The sequence below is a fragment of the Drosophila mauritiana genome, chromosome 2L (genome assembly GCF_004382145.1).
Source record: "Drosophila mauritiana strain mau12 chromosome 2L, ASM438214v1, whole genome shotgun sequence".
NCBI classification, from domain to species: domain Eukaryota; kingdom Metazoa; phylum Arthropoda; class Insecta; order Diptera; family Drosophilidae; genus Drosophila; species Drosophila mauritiana.
Genome location: NC_046667.1, coordinates 808,798 through 824,066, shown reverse-complemented (window position 1 = coordinate 824,066; position 15,269 = coordinate 808,798). Strand labels below are relative to the sequence as shown.

Sequence of the window (15,269 nt, the reverse complement as noted above, 5' to 3'; positions counted from 1 at the left end):
GGGTTTGTCTTGAAAACAGCCGAGTGTTCATAAATATATCGATAGGTCGTTGGCGCCATCGATAGTTGGGTTAATAATCTGGCAAGATTTGTTTTTTTTGTGCAGCAGCTTCGTTGTTTATTTACCAACTCATGAAAATATATACATTTATGTATTATACACAGCCAAGAAGATGAAAACCTCTGGCGCCGGCAATCCTGACGAGCTGAACAAGTCATCGCAAAGCAAGGTCAGCAAGAAGTCCACAAAGTCGCGATCCAAGTCGGCGAAATTGGAGTTGACTGGGAAGAATTCCCTGTCGGCATCCGCATCATCCTCCAGCGCATCCGCAGTGAGCGGGGGCATTGCAGTGGGCAGCCTGCCGGCCACGCCCACTCACCTAAACATGGTGACAACGCCCACCACGCCAACATCTAGTCTGGGTAACTACAATCTGTTTGACGCCTCATTTGCGGTCGCAGGAAGTGGTGGGCACGGACTTGCAGGCGGCATGGGGGGCGCAGAAACCTCCGGCAACTCTAGTCGAATGGTAAGGGTATCACTCTCAAGGAAATCTTATGAAACAAAACCTCTTTACTATAGGGTCATCAGAAGAGCTATGCTGGCTTCGATCCGCGCAGCATCAAGATCTTTTGGGAGCAGCACGACCAGACCGATGTCGAACTGTCCCAGGATGTGTGCGCCCGTTTGGCGGAAGATGCCTCCTACAAAGTGTGGGAGCTGATCAATGTATGTCGGCCATAATGCACATCATTTAACCGTCTAACCTCTTGATCTCTCAGAATGTCAAAATATACTCTCGCCACTCGGGCGGAGTGGTGACCTACGACCTGGTGAACGAAGTGCTAAAAGATGCCGATGTGCCGCCCATGCTGGGTGCGATGGACAGCGACTGGGATCGGATCGACTATGACGGCAGTTTTTACTTTCACTCGGATAAGATCTTCGAGCTGAGCGCAGAGTTTCAGAAAGAAGTCAATCTGTGCACACCTGATGATGCAGACTTTCAGAGCATCTGTCCAGTGGATGAAAAGCACATTGAGCAACTAAGACAGTGCGTCCAGAGCCTGGTGACGGCCGCCCTTTTTGCGGACAGCAAATCCCAGACGGCCGCCGTCTGCCATGCTTTTCAGACACCCCTGATGGGATCTATCTACCGAGTGATAGTGAGTAAGATGGTCCAGTTGCTAGCCTTTAAGCAGCAGGACCATTTGAGCCAGCGATGCTGGCGACTGCTTCGAGCATGCAACTACAACGCCACTGCTAATCACAATGCCTGCCGGCCGGAGTACTTCAACCTGGCAGAGGTACTTGTCAGCCAGCTAATGGCACCTTACGAAACTATCAAGGCTCCACACGTTGACCCAGATCCGGGACAAACCACCTCCATCAAAATGGAGTTTGAAGAAGAACTAAAGGTTGAGCCAGACCAGTGCCCTAATCCGGAAACCCAGGAAAATCTGGAGGTAATGGGAGTAGAGAAACAGGAGCAGGAACCGCAGATGTTCCCCGGTGAGAGCACCATGGAACACACAATCTACAAGCTGCAATCGGAGGAGGAGGAAATGAATCCTCAGCCGGAGACGGAACACCTATCCAGCTTCTTTGCCTGTCCAGTCGGCAATGGCCTGGTGGACGAGCTGTGTGAAACTATAGGACAGCTGGCATCTCAAAGTGGTTACCTACATGCAGAGTGCCTGTTTTTGATCAAGAGACGCCTAGAGAGATTCTTCGAGGGCCGCCACATAAGCAGTGAGAGAGGTAAATCATCCTTACAATTTGTTAGCCTGGATCCTTATCTTTGGATTTCTTAATTAAGACTTTAGGTATATCAGTAGAGCAGTTCGTGGTCTCATTGCCCTGGGAGAATATGCCTTTCGTGAGTTTATTCCCTACATCTACAAACTGCGCGTCGAGGAAATCCCGGATAGTTTGTGGTCGGATCTGGCTCCAGCTGCCATCTTCCTCGGCGGTCGTGATGACGTTTACCTGTATGAATGGCTGGAGTACGGATGCGGTGCTGCTCTGCAGCCCTTCCTGGTCCACTATGCGCGTAAGAAACTCCCGTGTGTTCCACGAAAAGCGGTTAAGTAACTAAAAATCATTGCAGGAGCCTACGAAAAAATGGTAACTAGACGGTATGTGAAGGCCAAACAACCCGCCTACAGAATAGAATCAGTGCCGGGAGTGCGCCGGCTGGAATGGAGTACTCTTGCGGCAGCCATGTGCCACGGAGACGATCCTAGCAAGGCACTCAAACCGAAGCCTACTCTCTGCGAGGCTTTCCCCGACCTCCAGTCACCTAATCTTCAGCTCAACTGCGCGGGCAACATACGCTTTAAGTTCGCAGGCTGCCGCCCGGTGCTGCTGAAGCCGAAGGTTGCGACTGTTCCCCACTCCGCAGACTCGCCTTCATCGGCCGCGAACGGTGGTGGGGGTGGCGGTGCCAGCTCCGATATCCTGATCGCAAAACGAAAACTCTTTAAGCCCCTGACCAACGTGAGAAAGTGGTCGCCCATCAGTGGCTATCACTACCTGAGGATCTGAAAGGGACTTGGGAAAGTATTATAAGACCTTCTGGAGGTCCAGGAGGAGACCTGGGGATCTCAATAAAACTCTTCGTTTACTTTAAACTGCCTCTTCGGTCTTTCGAAAGGTGATACAACTTTACTCGTAATACATAAAAACACAGAACTAAAAGGCTTCTTCCTGAGACGTATGTCCATTTTGTGAGCCCAAAGCGGGTACGGGCATTCCCGCAGCCTTCATCTCGGCCACAATCCGCTTGTTGATAATGTTTCGGATGTTGGCATTAACATCTGGCAGAAGTCCACCTGTTCGAGCTGCGTGCTCAATCCGCTGGACGACGTCGATTTCGCGGCGCGATGATATGAGGTTCGTGACTAGCGCCTTGTCCATGTTACCCACTCGCCCGATCCTGCCACAACGGTGGATATAATCGGAGACGTGGAGCGGGAAGTCAAAGTTGACCACATGTCGAGCTCGTGTGGTATCCAGGCCGCGACTTCCCACATCGGTTGTGGAAAGGACGTCGCAGTGACCGTTTTGGAACTGCTCGAAGCGGCCCAGACGGATCTTCATCAGCATATCCCCATTCAGATTTAAGCAGTTCACTCCGCTGTTGTTCAGGAAGATGGAAACGAAGTCACTGGTGGTGGACTTGTTGCTGAACACGATTAGAGGGCGACGCTTGGCAAGATCATGCTTCACGAGTGACATGAGTGTGGCGGGGCGATCGGCCTTTGACAGGCGCAGAAACTTCTGCGTCACATGAGGCATCAGTCGATGCAGGTGCGGACTAACCACCTCACGGATGGTGTCTACGTCGATGACTTTGTGAAGGATCTCTCGGGTGTTCGTGGGCATGGTGGCCGAGGCCAGGATCATCTGGGTGCCAGCATCCTCCTTTTCTACCAAGTGGAACTGTCGAATAAGAAAAACAAGCTGATTGAAGCGATTCCTTTGGTAATCTCCTAGCAAGACTTACGGGAAATCTCCTGAGAAAGTAGGAGAGCTTGTCCGTGAATGTATCATCCAGCAGGGTGTCCGCTTCGTCTAGAACCAGGTGTCGAACCTGCTCCATGCGGTAGATGCCAGTGGTCACAAGTTTGCTAAGTGCCCCCAGAGTGGCCACCAGTATGTCCACCTCCTCGAACTGTGGATTCATCATAAGCTGCTTGGTATTCCCGCCAAGTAAAGATTGCACTTTGAGATTGGTGCCCTGGGTGAGCTTCTCCGTGACCCCAGCAATCTGCGTGGCTAGTTCTCTGCCGGGAGTGAGGATCAAGATGCGGGGGGTGTTGAGTTTTCGCTCGGTGACCACTTCTTTCTGGAGGAGTTTGTCCAAGATGGGCAGGAGATATGTGATGGTTTTTCCACACCCAGTTTCAGCGGCAATCAGGCAGTGCTCCTTTCCATGGACAACGGGCATTCCCTGCTTTTGGATTCCCGTCAGTAGTTTGATGCCCAGCTCGACGCGCAAGTTCTCCAGGAGTTGGGGATGAATACGCATCCCCGTGCTCTCAAGGAACTCGTCGACAGCCTGCATTTCTTGCTGGAGTTCCTCACCTCGCACGCTGGCGTTCAGAATGAAGAAGTCTCCCTTGGATTTGTTGTGCAGCCAGCCCTTGGAGGCCAGCGAAAGACTCCCAAACTTGGCATCCGTCCGCTCGTATTGGGTTAAATCGAACTGTCTTCTTCTGCAGGAGATTAGGGGCTCCTCCTTCTGCTTTTTGCCCTTGTCCCTCGAGGACTTTGCCTTTGGTGGCTTCGTTTGAGTCTTAACTGCCGCCGCTGTGGCATATGAAGCCACATGGCGCGAGGATTGCACTCGGAGCACCACGGACAAGTTCAGCATGCTTTCGAAATATTATTCAATGTTTTCATTTGCCGGCAAGTCAGCTGTGCACACGCGTCCAAGTGTTGAAAAACGCCCCTCGAATTCAATTCCACTTGTGGCGGTAAGTTTGAAATTCATATATATTTCAAGACTCAGCAACCATTAATATACTAATTATCTGCTTCTTTTATAAAATTACATTTCTTCCTACAAATATGAATCATTTATTAGCCGTTCCATTTCCATTAGTTGTGGCTTTATGGCCTGATACTCTGCCATCTGCTGCTTCATCATACATCCCACTTTCACACGTTCAGCGTGGACATCATGTATAAGCTGTCGATTTTTAATGCTTTTGGCCATAGCAATCTGAAAACCAAGAAATCCAAGTATTACTTAATTCTTCGGAGGTAGAAATACATACCTCGAGTTCCTTTTCCTGTATCTTAAGCTGTTGCTCCATGAATGTGATGCTTAGATTCAAGTTGTGCATGCGCAGCGGGCGAGTGAGTTCCTCAGGGGACAGACTGTTGAAGTTCCTGCGGATTTGCATTAAAAACCATGGTTGGTGCTGCTGGACAACCAAATTCAAAATCATTCACAAACCACTTCTTGCCCTCGTGGGCGGCAAACTGCTCCTTGAGCATTTCCAGCGTCGTCAGCTTGGTCTCCACGTCGTTGCCGGAGAAGAAGCACTGGTTCACATCGAGGACGATCTTGGTCATGAGCCGCTGGGTGCTGCTGACTATTTGCTCGGTGTCCAGGCTTGTGCATTCGTGTTCCTCGAGGATGGAGGCACACGACTCAATATCTGAGGAGCTAAGCAATAGTAAGCGTTTGGTCAATCCCTCAATCAGCCATTCTCCTACTTTAAGTCCGAGAAGATCTGTCCAATGGCTTCCTCGTAGGCCTGCTTCACCTGGGGAATGACGGCCTGGAGCCGTTCGAAGGCCGCCTCGGTGTCCTCTTCAATATTATTCATACTTTTCACACTATCTTGGCAATATAATAATTACAAGCAAAACTTCGCGACCGAGAACATATGTGACCATTTACAGATAGCTTGTGAATACCAACCCCTATTTGATATGAACGTAGGTATAGGGTATTCGAGTTGATTTAAAGTATGATAACAAATATATAAATAATTTTAGACAACGTAACCAATTCAAGAATCAAATCTGGCAAATTCGAAAACACTCAAAATGCGCAACTCATTTTTAACGCGAAATTCAGAGTGTATTTCTCGAACTGAATACACAACTTTTCACATGTCGCATCGGCGAAGGAACTTGCAACTAGCACTCAATAACTCCACTTTTCAGTTTCCCCGAAAGTTGTGCTTTCACTGCAGTTTGCCACATCGGGAAACTTGCCACAATGGAATTTCCTTTTATCTCCGCTCTTTCGAGAGGGTTTTTAATTTGTGCAACGTTTTGGGCAAATTGTTGGGCGGGGACGCAGTTTTTAATATGTTTTGAGTAATTTGTGCGCATTTGCGAATTTTTATCGCAGTCACAAAAGTTGGTCCTTTGTGCTCCTTATCGTGCGCTCCTCGTTGGCGCGGTTGTAATGATGACTTTATGACTTTATTTACGTGCAATAAAGGAAGCATTCTGCGGCAAACTCAGGTTTAAGCATCACCGAGCCACTACTTTCGAATATAAATGCGATCCAGGTTAATTTATTCGCTCGCCCGGTCCGGCATTTCCATTATTTTCCGGGTCCGAAAAGGAACTCAGCTGTGGAGTAGGCAGAATTCGAAATGTGCTCCCCCTGCACAGGAAAAATCATTTCGACATCAATCTTATAACGACCCATAAATGTCACAAAAATGAAAAGGTGGAAAGTTCGATACATTACTCGGAAAAATGCCATGGGACATGCATGTTTTTCAAAACTTGGTGCATACTTTCAGGCACCATTAAGTGAGATTTGAAAAACCCACTAGCATCTCCTCCGTATGTAAACACATTTTCTCTTTGTGTGGCACGGGTCTCAGATATGCTAAATCCCGGCCAGAATCCTGAGCTGTCCCCGCCAGGAACAGAAGCAGAATCAGGAGGCGTGCCGGTGGCCGTGTTAACATGCATGTGCCACTCTGCCGCATGTCTTGCTAAAACTCGGCTCCGAATTTGCATTTCAATGATTAAAGTGTTAAAATGCCGGCCGACACATGCGGACTATTCAGAAACCACCGCCCAGGATCCACCCGCCTTCGTCCTCCGGATAGTTGGTAATGGCTTTATAAAGCGAACACCTCAAGCAAGATGCGATTTTAATATTCTTATTCTCGTGCACATGGTGTGAAGAACTTGGAGATGTTGACTTTTTGTGGTGCGACTGGTATGCAAATGAGCCTAAATTCTGAGACAAAGTTTTGCATACTTTTCTGAATTCTGAATTCCGAATTATACCAATCCAAATAACTATGTATTTCTCACACTGTTTGCGCTTGTCCTGCTCAAAAGTGAGGACACGCTTTCCCCGAAAGTCTTCTCTTTAATTAGTGAAAATGTAGAGTTCTGAAAAAATGCTTCTTATTAATAAACTCATATCACTTACCTAGAAACCCTTTGAAAAAGTTATTCCTCTGAGTTGCCATGTGACATAATGAGAGCAATCAGTTCTTGAGTAAAGTTCAACTGTATCTCGAGGAAAGAAGAAAGTTTTGGATATTCAATTCCGAGCGTTCGTGTCAGATCCTTTGACGTCAGATTGCTGAAAAGTTATTCGAGTTTTATTTTCCTAATCAGAAAGTCGCGTGTCGTCCTGTCAAGGGTTTCTCCTGCTTCAAATTGGATAAATCACTTGGCTCTAATTGATGCTCCATTTTGCCAGTGGGCAAACCCATCAAAGGGCGTTCTGGTCAAAATCCAATCAAGTCAACGCCATCTGCACTGAAAGAAACACCGATCCTCGTCTGAACGAATATTGTGGGCCCTGGCTGGCAGCGACACTTGCGGGCGTGACAGGAATGGAGGAGCCACTGGGGGAATACGAGTGGCGGGAGGGGATGTGGGGCTGTTGGAGCCAGTGCGTCAGCCGCAGTGCGTGAAATGCATTTAAAATTTTCGCTGCATACTTGTCGCCTCGAATTACAGCGCATTTGTCGAGTGGTGCTTTGTGCTTTGTTCGTGAATTTGGGAGCTGCATTCGCATGCAAATCCACAGTGGAGGTCGCCTACGTGTGCTTCGTACACATACGTAGATCAATTGTGCAGAATTTGCCTGAGTTAGGCGACTTTTAATAGTTTCTGAACTATCAAGCTGCCGCGCAAATCGATGGTTAGGCGCCGACCACTATTCATGTGACCGCAACTGTGGGCACTCATGCGTGCTGGAAATGCGCTTTAAGCACGCATTAGAACAATGCATGAAACCACAGCTACCGCCATATACAAGGCTGTGTGTATGTATCTGCACATATCTGGATATGGCAGCCGTAGTCCTACCGATTTTGCGGATTAACACAAATGAAACGCAAGTACAATGGTCGAAAGTAGCGTCAGACAATTGGTATGCAAACCGAGTTCCAGCTACACATGTAAGTCCTCCATATCGTTGAAGACGCCTCATCTTCCATGGAATGCGATTCACAAACCTTTTGTTTGCCTAAGCTCTCGGTAGGAGGGGGGATGGGGTTTCCTTTTCGGGAGAGGGCCGAACAAAAAACAAACACCGGAGCAACAACCGCCTGGTGGGGTTAGTTTACCGAAGCGGCTTTTACGGGCTTAACATATTAATTAAACTTGAAGTGGAAACACGAAACCCGGCTGGGTCAACTTTAAATTAAGTTTTAATCTGCTGCTCATATTTAAACAGCCAGCAGATTGCTGAGTGTGTGGCTGCACTGCGAAAAAAGTCGAAGGCTTGCCACCTAAAGTTGCAGCAATAACTTGTTAGCCGAACTTTCCATTCAAACAAATCGCTTTCAACTCCATCTGCAGATGTGTTTATGAGCAGTATTATCTGCTTATTTATTTGGTGAGTTGATCGGAGTGCAAGTAGTTCTCCGTGTAGCTCCCCAAGGACACTTGAATTGTGCGTGTGGGTGCTGCGTGCTTTCTTGTAAGCTCCGATGTTCTGGCTCCGCATCTCTAATTGAAATTGGTCATTTGGCACACGACTTCCAGCTACCGACGACATGGAGGTCTCAGGACTCAGGACTCGGGACTGACGGATGACAGGCGACAAGTGAATGGCAAGCAACGACATCGGGCTCTCAACTCACCCAGCCTGCACTGAGAGAAAAATGGGCAACTTGTTGCGTGTACTACACTTATTATCAAAAAGTAAACCAAATCTTCATAGGCCAGCTGGGTATTGGAGCTTGTTCAATCAATAAGATACAATACGTATCCATTTGGGGTGCGGATATTTGCTTGCTGTGTTGATTCTCCCCGCTGAAAATCAACTTGTGGCTGCTCCTGCTCCTCCTCCTCCTTCTCCTCCTGGTAATGCAGTTAACTTGGATTCCGTTCGTGTCCAGGAGAAATCGCATAACTCTTCGCTGCCCAAATCCCATCCACACGTGCTAAGGCACACCTGTGCGGATGGATGGCGGATGGATAGGCGAATGCGGATGCGGATGAGGATGTGGGCCTGTTCCGCACCGGCAGATTGACAGCTTAATAAATTAAAATGCATTAAGTGGCTGGCGTAGATTTGCGGCAGCCATAAATCTTTCACCCCTAGCCCTGCTGAATCAACGGAGCTGGCTTCGGGCTTAAATATTATATTGTAATTCAAATATTTATGGCCATCAGCGTAAATAAAACTGTCTACTAAACGTGGACCGGGGGCTCCCGGTGATGTATGTGGCTCAGGTGAGCGCCGCCACCTGTCACCTGCCCTTGTCCTTCCTTGTCTCCGATTTCCACCCTCTAAGCTCGCGCAGCAACAAATTCTCACGCACTGAGCCATTGACACGGGCTGCTAAGCTGTTGAAGTCGGGGTCCTGGGAACTCCGACCTTCGCCCGGCAGCTGGCTGGCAAAAAAACCCCGCCGGCGGGTGGGTTGGGATCTCCCGGCCAGACTGGCGGGGGACTCCCCTCCAGATTGCCTAGAAAATCAAATACATGCAAAACAGCTCCGCTTTCAAGAGCGATGCATATTTGTCAAGTTGAAAAAGCCGGGATTTCAATTGCGACTGCGGATAGTGCTTGTGTGTGTGAGTGGATAATGAAATGAATTTTGGCCGGGATTCGTGCCAACAAACCCAAAGTTATTTGGATTAAATTACTACAGAGGAAAAACTTTAAAGGCTTTCTAAAAATATCTAATTTCTTCAAGGTGCCTTGAACTTCTAAACGAGTTTCATTAGCACACATTTATTTTATTTCAGATTCAGTGAGCTCGAGAGTTTTCAGTGTAAGATCCTGCCATATTTTCGCTGAGTGCATGGGAAATGTAATAAATAAACAAGCTCGCATTGATATACCGCAAAAATATGAGGACGGAACAGGAGGCAGTGGCCGGGAATCGACAAATCATAATAATCGTGGGCATTCGCATTTGGCTGGACGTATCTTTGCCATTTTCTGGAACTTCGTTCTGGCCACTTTTGAGGGACCGCGCGGCTTGAAATCCCTGACCGTCGGTATGTATAGCTGAGCGCTTCAATAAATTGTCCGTTATCATTTTCATGTTCCCGCATTGACAGCGGTTGGCATTCGGGGTCGACCTGCCGGGTCGCCGGGGCGTATGAGCAACGTCAAGTTCGCATCGAAAAGCGGCTAGCAGGACGGCGAAACTGCTCGGGATCTGGATTGCCTGGGAACGTGGGATTGGGCGTGGGATTGCGTGTTCCGTGCTGGGCCTAATTTGCCGGAAATAAATGTGCAGCGATGTGTGCGGACTTAGGAAGCCAAGGCAGTTCGCGTCTAGCTCTGGGAATCGGGAATCCCGGCAATGGAGTGGGTTCAGGCCGTGCATCGCCTACGTTCCTCCTGCTCCTCGTCCTGGCGAGATGGAGTGCCGGTTATTATTATTGAAGCGCCAGGAAATTCGAAACTTGTCAGCAGTTGCCGGAAAGGGCAATGAATGTGGGAGGCGGATAGGAGGGTGGTTGCCTGGTTGGTTGGGAGGTGCTGACGAAGTCCTTGTGGCAAATCGAATTCCGTTCGATAGCATTCACCGTGAAAGTTGAGTGAGTTGAGTAAAATTGAAGTTTAAAACTCTACATGAGCTCGGATTGACAGATGCGATTGGACAGATCAATATTGTTGCAAATGAAAATCCCAATGAAATCCTATTGCCACACTCGATTGAAAAACATATATAAGTTTAATTGGGTTTTCTTTAAATACTAGATTTTATACTACCGTTTGATTGGTAAGTAAAATTAAATATTCAACGACAATTGAACAGTTTATGTAAATAAAAGTAAATGAATTGCACATAAAATAATTTATTACATTTTTTATTGCGTTTGCCCAAAGTATAGTTGGGATTAAGCAACAACTTTTCTCCAAGATAAATTGTAAAATGTTGATACGCTGGCGGAGCTTTCTCGAAATGAACTTCCGTCCATTTCCTGCCTGGGAATCCTGTTTGCCTCGAACACATTGTTAAAGTATTTTAAAGACCTCCTTTGTTAAGAGGGCTTTAAGATTCTCCAGAGCAGCTGCGAAGGAGGAGGCGTGTCCTCCAATAAGTTTAATGGCTGCTGTTGTCGTTCGAGGAGAAGTACGCGACATCGATAGTTCCTTTGGAGCGTCCTTGGGCGGGGGAGTCGGGAAACGCGGCGGATTGGGGGCCATTAGCGGGCTTGGTCAGATTTACGCTTGAGGTGCTGAAAGTACCAGGAGGAAGAGGAGGAGGTGGTGGTGGTGGAGGAGCAGGGGAGTAAGCCCAGTCAGCATCACTTTCACCGCCTCGGTCGTCATCAATTGTTTCGTTAGCAGCCAGGACTTGTCGGCAATCAATCAGTTGCTTCTGCTCTCGGGTTTCCGGAGACTCCGGCTCTTTGCATAATTAAAAAAGTATGCGTTATGTCGTTTACCTGACGCTTATTTTGGCGGAGGACTCCCCGCGGAGGAGCCGCGTCAGCAATCCCGACAGGGAATTTAAATTACAAAGACTTCCGCCGCCTCCTCGATCCGCCGACCGACCGGGATAAGCAATGCTCGACAACACCTGGCACCCCATTTACCTGCACCCCAAGCCAATATCCACCTCCCGATTCCTCGGATATCATCCCACTCTCGTAGCCGTTGTTGCTGGGCGGCAGATTCAATTAAGCTGATGAAACGACAACTGAGGAGCAACCAGCAGACAGCAGCAGTGTTGCCCACTAAACAGATGATGGAAAATGTAAAATACAAATCACGTGGAAATCAAATAGGTTTAGGTAAGCAACAATTTGTTCTCAGTTCATGGTACTCACGCCGAGGGACAAAGCAAACTTGTGTCTAGGTTGGCATCACTGCTCCAACATGGCAAATCCAGCTGACGGAGCCGCTTAACGCGTGGCAATAACATCGCATTTCGTCCACCACGACGACGTCTCCATCCGCTGTCCATCATCGGGCATTCCATTTAAATACGTCGCTGTCAATTAACCGACACCATGGAGCGAGCAGGGCGGGGGTGGTGATGGTGCAGTGATTGCACCGCCCACCAGGACGAATGAGCAGCCGAGTTAACTCAATTATGAGCATCGATGGACGTAACGAGCGTTGGGTGGACACGTGTAGTCGGGTTATTATTATTGGCCGAGTGTGCTGGATTTAATTCCATTCAATTGGTCGTCGAAGATGGCATCGGCAATCGAGTTTCCCCCAGCGCTTCCATCCCGCGCATCCAAAGTGCCTCTTTGCAACTAATTGCACGGCAGAATTGCAATCGGAATCGCAGTCACAGGGGCCATGTAATCGAATCGAGTTCGCATCGTCGGCAAATTGAATAAGTGAATGATTTGCCACGACACTTGGAGGCATGGGCGTCCCCGCCAGGATTTCCCCATCCTGCCGCGCAATTAGTCAATCAGCAGAAGGCAACAATCGAGATTCCCATTGGGAGCAAACAAAGTTCTCGCGGTGCGAGCCCAATTAACCAGGCACAAAAACAGAAACCGAACCGGAGGAAGTTGACGCACCCAGAGATCCTTCTTATCACGCTGATAATTAAGATGGAGATGATTGAGCTTGGGTTGGGTATTCTATTGGGTATTCTATCAGTCGATAAAATGTGCTATATGGCTTTATAAGCAAATCTTCATTTAATGTACATCTATATCGTATTAACTAACTATTTGTCTCCCAGTGTAGACCAGGACTGGCCTCCGGCGTAATTAGTGCACTCGAAGGTGCAGTCCGGCTCACTTGACCGTGCTCCTTTGTTCGCGGGTTCTCGTTTCGGCGGGCTCCTTTTTCTGGGGATTTTCTCGAGTGCGTTTTTCCCTTGGCTTCCTCTGTTTTCCCCAGTTTGCGCGGCTTTGGCGCCTTTGTTGATTCTTTTAAATTTCGCCTTTCAATTATTTTATGCAAATAAGCAAGCGGAGCGCAGATTATGCCAGCTTGACGGGATTCGGCATCGCGCTCCGCGGATTCCCGCTACCCGGCTGCTTTATCCCCGGCGGAGCGGAAGAAATCCGCTCGCCAAATGAATTGTTTGGCATTGTCGTGTTGCCGTCTCAAAACGGACCGTAATCATCTTAAGTTGCTCAAATGGGTTTGTTCATTTCGAGTGTTTTCGAACAACTTCAGAAATAAAGCGATTTCGCCGTAATGTTTGTCCGTTTTCCTTTGCTTAATTGGAGCTCCTCGGGGATCCATTTGGCCCACTCCCGGCTGCCTGTCCCACTTCGCCTCGAGGGCTCCTCGATTCATTAATCCATTTTATCGCAATGTTTGATTTTCCGAGCGTCTACCAGTCGGGCAACCAGTCACGTCTGGCTTAAATGCACTAAGCACTTTTTCATTTATATTCCTATTATGAATTCCTATCGCTAATCGATCACAGTCCAATTCCCACGCCAGCCCCGAATGTTTCCAATCAAATAATCAAACACACAAGGAATGCTAATCACAGTGCGATTATAGAGTTTAAAGTATGCTATGGCTCGAAATCAATAGATAAATAGGTTTTAAGCGCACTTTATCCCAGCTTTGGGGTCGCATTATGAATTAATGTAATTTTCTACTAAACGCTCGTTGTAATTTTCCCCTGATTTCTGCCGCCTGCCGTTAATTAATCAATTATAAGTAGAGTCTTATCCTTTGCCACCTCAAATTATGAGCTCCCCAAGGAATCTGTGAAATATTTATGATTTGCCGACCCTCTCCACGCCAGTTTCGAAATTTAATTTGAATTATCGTCGCTGGTGAAAATGTAGGTGTCAAAGCCAGACAAGACGTACAGGTGCAAAAATTGGACCCGTAGAGGCCTTTAAAGTGCTCCACCGGGTGATGGATTCCGGATTCCTCCCCTGCGAGCCCCTTTACATTTTCGTGTGTGTGAGAGAAAGGAAAATAATTGAGATGTCGGCAGAAATGTAAGTGGACTTTTATTGACTGTTTTACTGCTTGGGTGGCTGACTGAATGGCCGGAGGGACAAGGTCTCCTCCTCCCTCCCACATCTCTGCCTCCATCCTTCGTCTTCCTCCAGTTCCAGCATGCAATGTCCTCCTCTAGCCCAGATATCTGGGCAATATCTCATTGCGGCCGCAACAAATGGCGTGCATCGCCTTTGTCTTCGATTGGAAGGTGAAAAATGTGCTGCCGGAAAATCGATAGCTTGACTTGCCAGCCGTTTTCCCCGCACCTACCCCCCTCTTCGGCTTTGATTGGCTTAGTGCGGCTCTTTAAGATTGGCCTTCAGCCTGCTCCACGCTCACGTACCAGTTTATGCTAATAACAATAACAGCGAAAGCGATGCCAAGAGAGGAAGGATAGGGCGATACCTGTTATAGTAACGAACTCCTAGCTCGATTCCCTTGAATGAAAACTTGGAATAGTTGGGTTAGACTAATCGAAGATTACAAGGCTGTGCTATAAAATAGAGAAGCCTCGTTCGGAATAAATATATTTTTAAATCATGTGGCACTACTTAAAGCTTTCCCACTTGTTGCATGCATGGGTATACCTTCAGGGGCATAGAGTATACAGAGAGTGAAGGGCTCCGTTTCCCGGGCAGCTGAAATGGGTAACTGAAGACGGGAATTGCCGTTTTACCTGCCACGTCGGCCACATCGACGACGTTGTCGCAGTCCCATTCAGCGATATTGTAGTCGTTCCTGTCCCGGTCCTGGTCCTCGACCCCCGCCACCCACCTCCTTCCACCTGACAACCCGAGGGTCCTCCAGCGTCGTCGAGTGGCGAAGTGGGTGGCTGGCGTTTCGGGGTTGCGGTTAAATTGCGTCAAGCATATTTGACATTTTATTATATGCGTTACAACGCAATATCGCCAGAAGTTGTGGGCCCGTCACACATGTGTCGCCGCTTTTTTCCGGGCCCGTGATGACTTCAAGTGTTTTGCATTAACTGCTGCTTATGAATATTAAATTAAAACAGCCATTCGGCTGGGCAATAGCGGAAAACAAAGACGGAAAACACAGCCTGGAGCACCTGAAGGTCGAGGAAAGCCGCTTAGGAGATGGAAATGGAAAGCAATGTCTAAGACGTCGCATATTAAAAGAGCTACCCCAAATTGAATTCTGCGCCAGACCGGAATAAAGCTGTTTGACGTCGCGACGCGAATTCAATTGCAGCTTTAAGGTCCTTCACTCCTCCTGTTTCTTGGCTTTCCCGGCGAGCGAGAGCAAATGCAGCTCATGAATTTCAAATTAAATTAAAAACGTGTTCGCTAAAAATAATAATGCCGGAACAACAGCAAAGGAAACAGAATATCGTGGCAGCCGGAGGAATAGTTGCATCCACTTGGAAGCGCCACGACAGGATTTA

At 48.0% G+C, this 15,269-nt stretch overlaps 3 protein-coding genes across 4 annotated transcripts; 1 reads left to right on the top strand and 2 right to left on the bottom strand.

Annotated features, from left to right (window-relative positions):
• Positions 1-68: 68 nt before the first annotated feature.
• On the top strand, positions 69-2,633 carry LOC117141900. Of its 2 annotated transcripts, none has more exons than XM_033305614.1 (5): positions 69-529; positions 592-729; positions 783-1,761; positions 1,820-2,053; positions 2,111-2,633. In XM_033305614.1, the coding sequence occupies exons 1-5, from the start codon at positions 173-175 to the stop codon at positions 2,545-2,547; spliced, it is 2,145 nt and encodes a 714-aa protein (XP_033161505.1). In that variant the 5' UTR covers positions 69-172; the 3' UTR covers positions 2,548-2,633. The 2 variants fall into 2 exon arrangements, with proteins under 2 accessions (XP_033161505.1, XP_033161496.1); XM_033305605.1 differs by having other exon boundaries at positions 583-729.
• On the bottom strand, positions 2,623-4,424 carry LOC117141909 (probable ATP-dependent RNA helicase DDX28). Its single transcript, XM_033305628.1, has 2 exons — positions 3,509-4,424; positions 2,623-3,444 (listed from the first exon to the last, which is right to left on the bottom strand). Exons 1-2 carry the CDS (start codon positions 4,376-4,378, stop codon positions 2,695-2,697), a joined length of 1,620 nt encoding a protein of 539 aa, XP_033161519.1. The 5' UTR covers positions 4,379-4,424; the 3' UTR covers positions 2,623-2,694.
• A 57-nt stretch (positions 4,425-4,481) lies between these two features.
• Positions 4,482-5,423, bottom strand: LOC117141914. Its single transcript, XM_033305642.1, has 4 exons — positions 5,230-5,423; positions 4,967-5,179; positions 4,785-4,899; positions 4,482-4,729 (listed from the first exon to the last, which is right to left on the bottom strand). The coding sequence occupies exons 1-4, from the start codon at positions 5,340-5,342 to the stop codon at positions 4,568-4,570; spliced, it is 603 nt and encodes a 200-aa protein (XP_033161533.1). The 5' UTR covers positions 5,343-5,423; the 3' UTR covers positions 4,482-4,567.
• Between the last annotated feature and the right edge of the window lie 9,846 nt (positions 5,424-15,269).

Coding starts and splice junctions, on each gene's coding strand:
- LOC117141900 (XM_033305605.1), top strand. CDS start 173: ATGAAAACCTCTGGCGCCGGCAATCCTGACGAGCTGAACAAGTCATCG. Junction 1,762..1,819: donor CCACATAAGCAGTGAGAGAG/GTAAATCATCCT, acceptor TTCTTAATTAAG/ACTTTAGGTATATCAGTAGA. Junction 2,054..2,110: donor CTTCCTGGTCCACTATGCGC/GTAAGAAACTCC, acceptor AAATCATTGCAG/GAGCCTACGAAAAAATGGTA.
- LOC117141909 (XM_033305628.1), bottom strand. CDS start 4,378: ATGCTGAACTTGTCCGTGGTGCTCCGAGTGCAATCCTCGCGCCATGTG. Junction 3,445..3,508: donor ACTTTCTCAGGAGATTTCCC/GTAAGTCTTGCT, acceptor CTTATTCGACAG/TTCCACTTGGTAGAAAAGGA.
- LOC117141914 (XM_033305642.1), bottom strand. CDS start 5,342: ATGAATAATATTGAAGAGGACACCGAGGCGGCCTTCGAACGGCTCCAG. Junction 5,180..5,229: donor CAGATCTTCTCGGACTTAAA/GTAGGAGAATGG, acceptor ACTATTGCTTAG/CTCCTCAGATATTGAGTCGT. Junction 4,900..4,966: donor GCCCACGAGGGCAAGAAGTG/GTTTGTGAATGA, acceptor GCAAATCCGCAG/GAACTTCAACAGTCTGTCCC.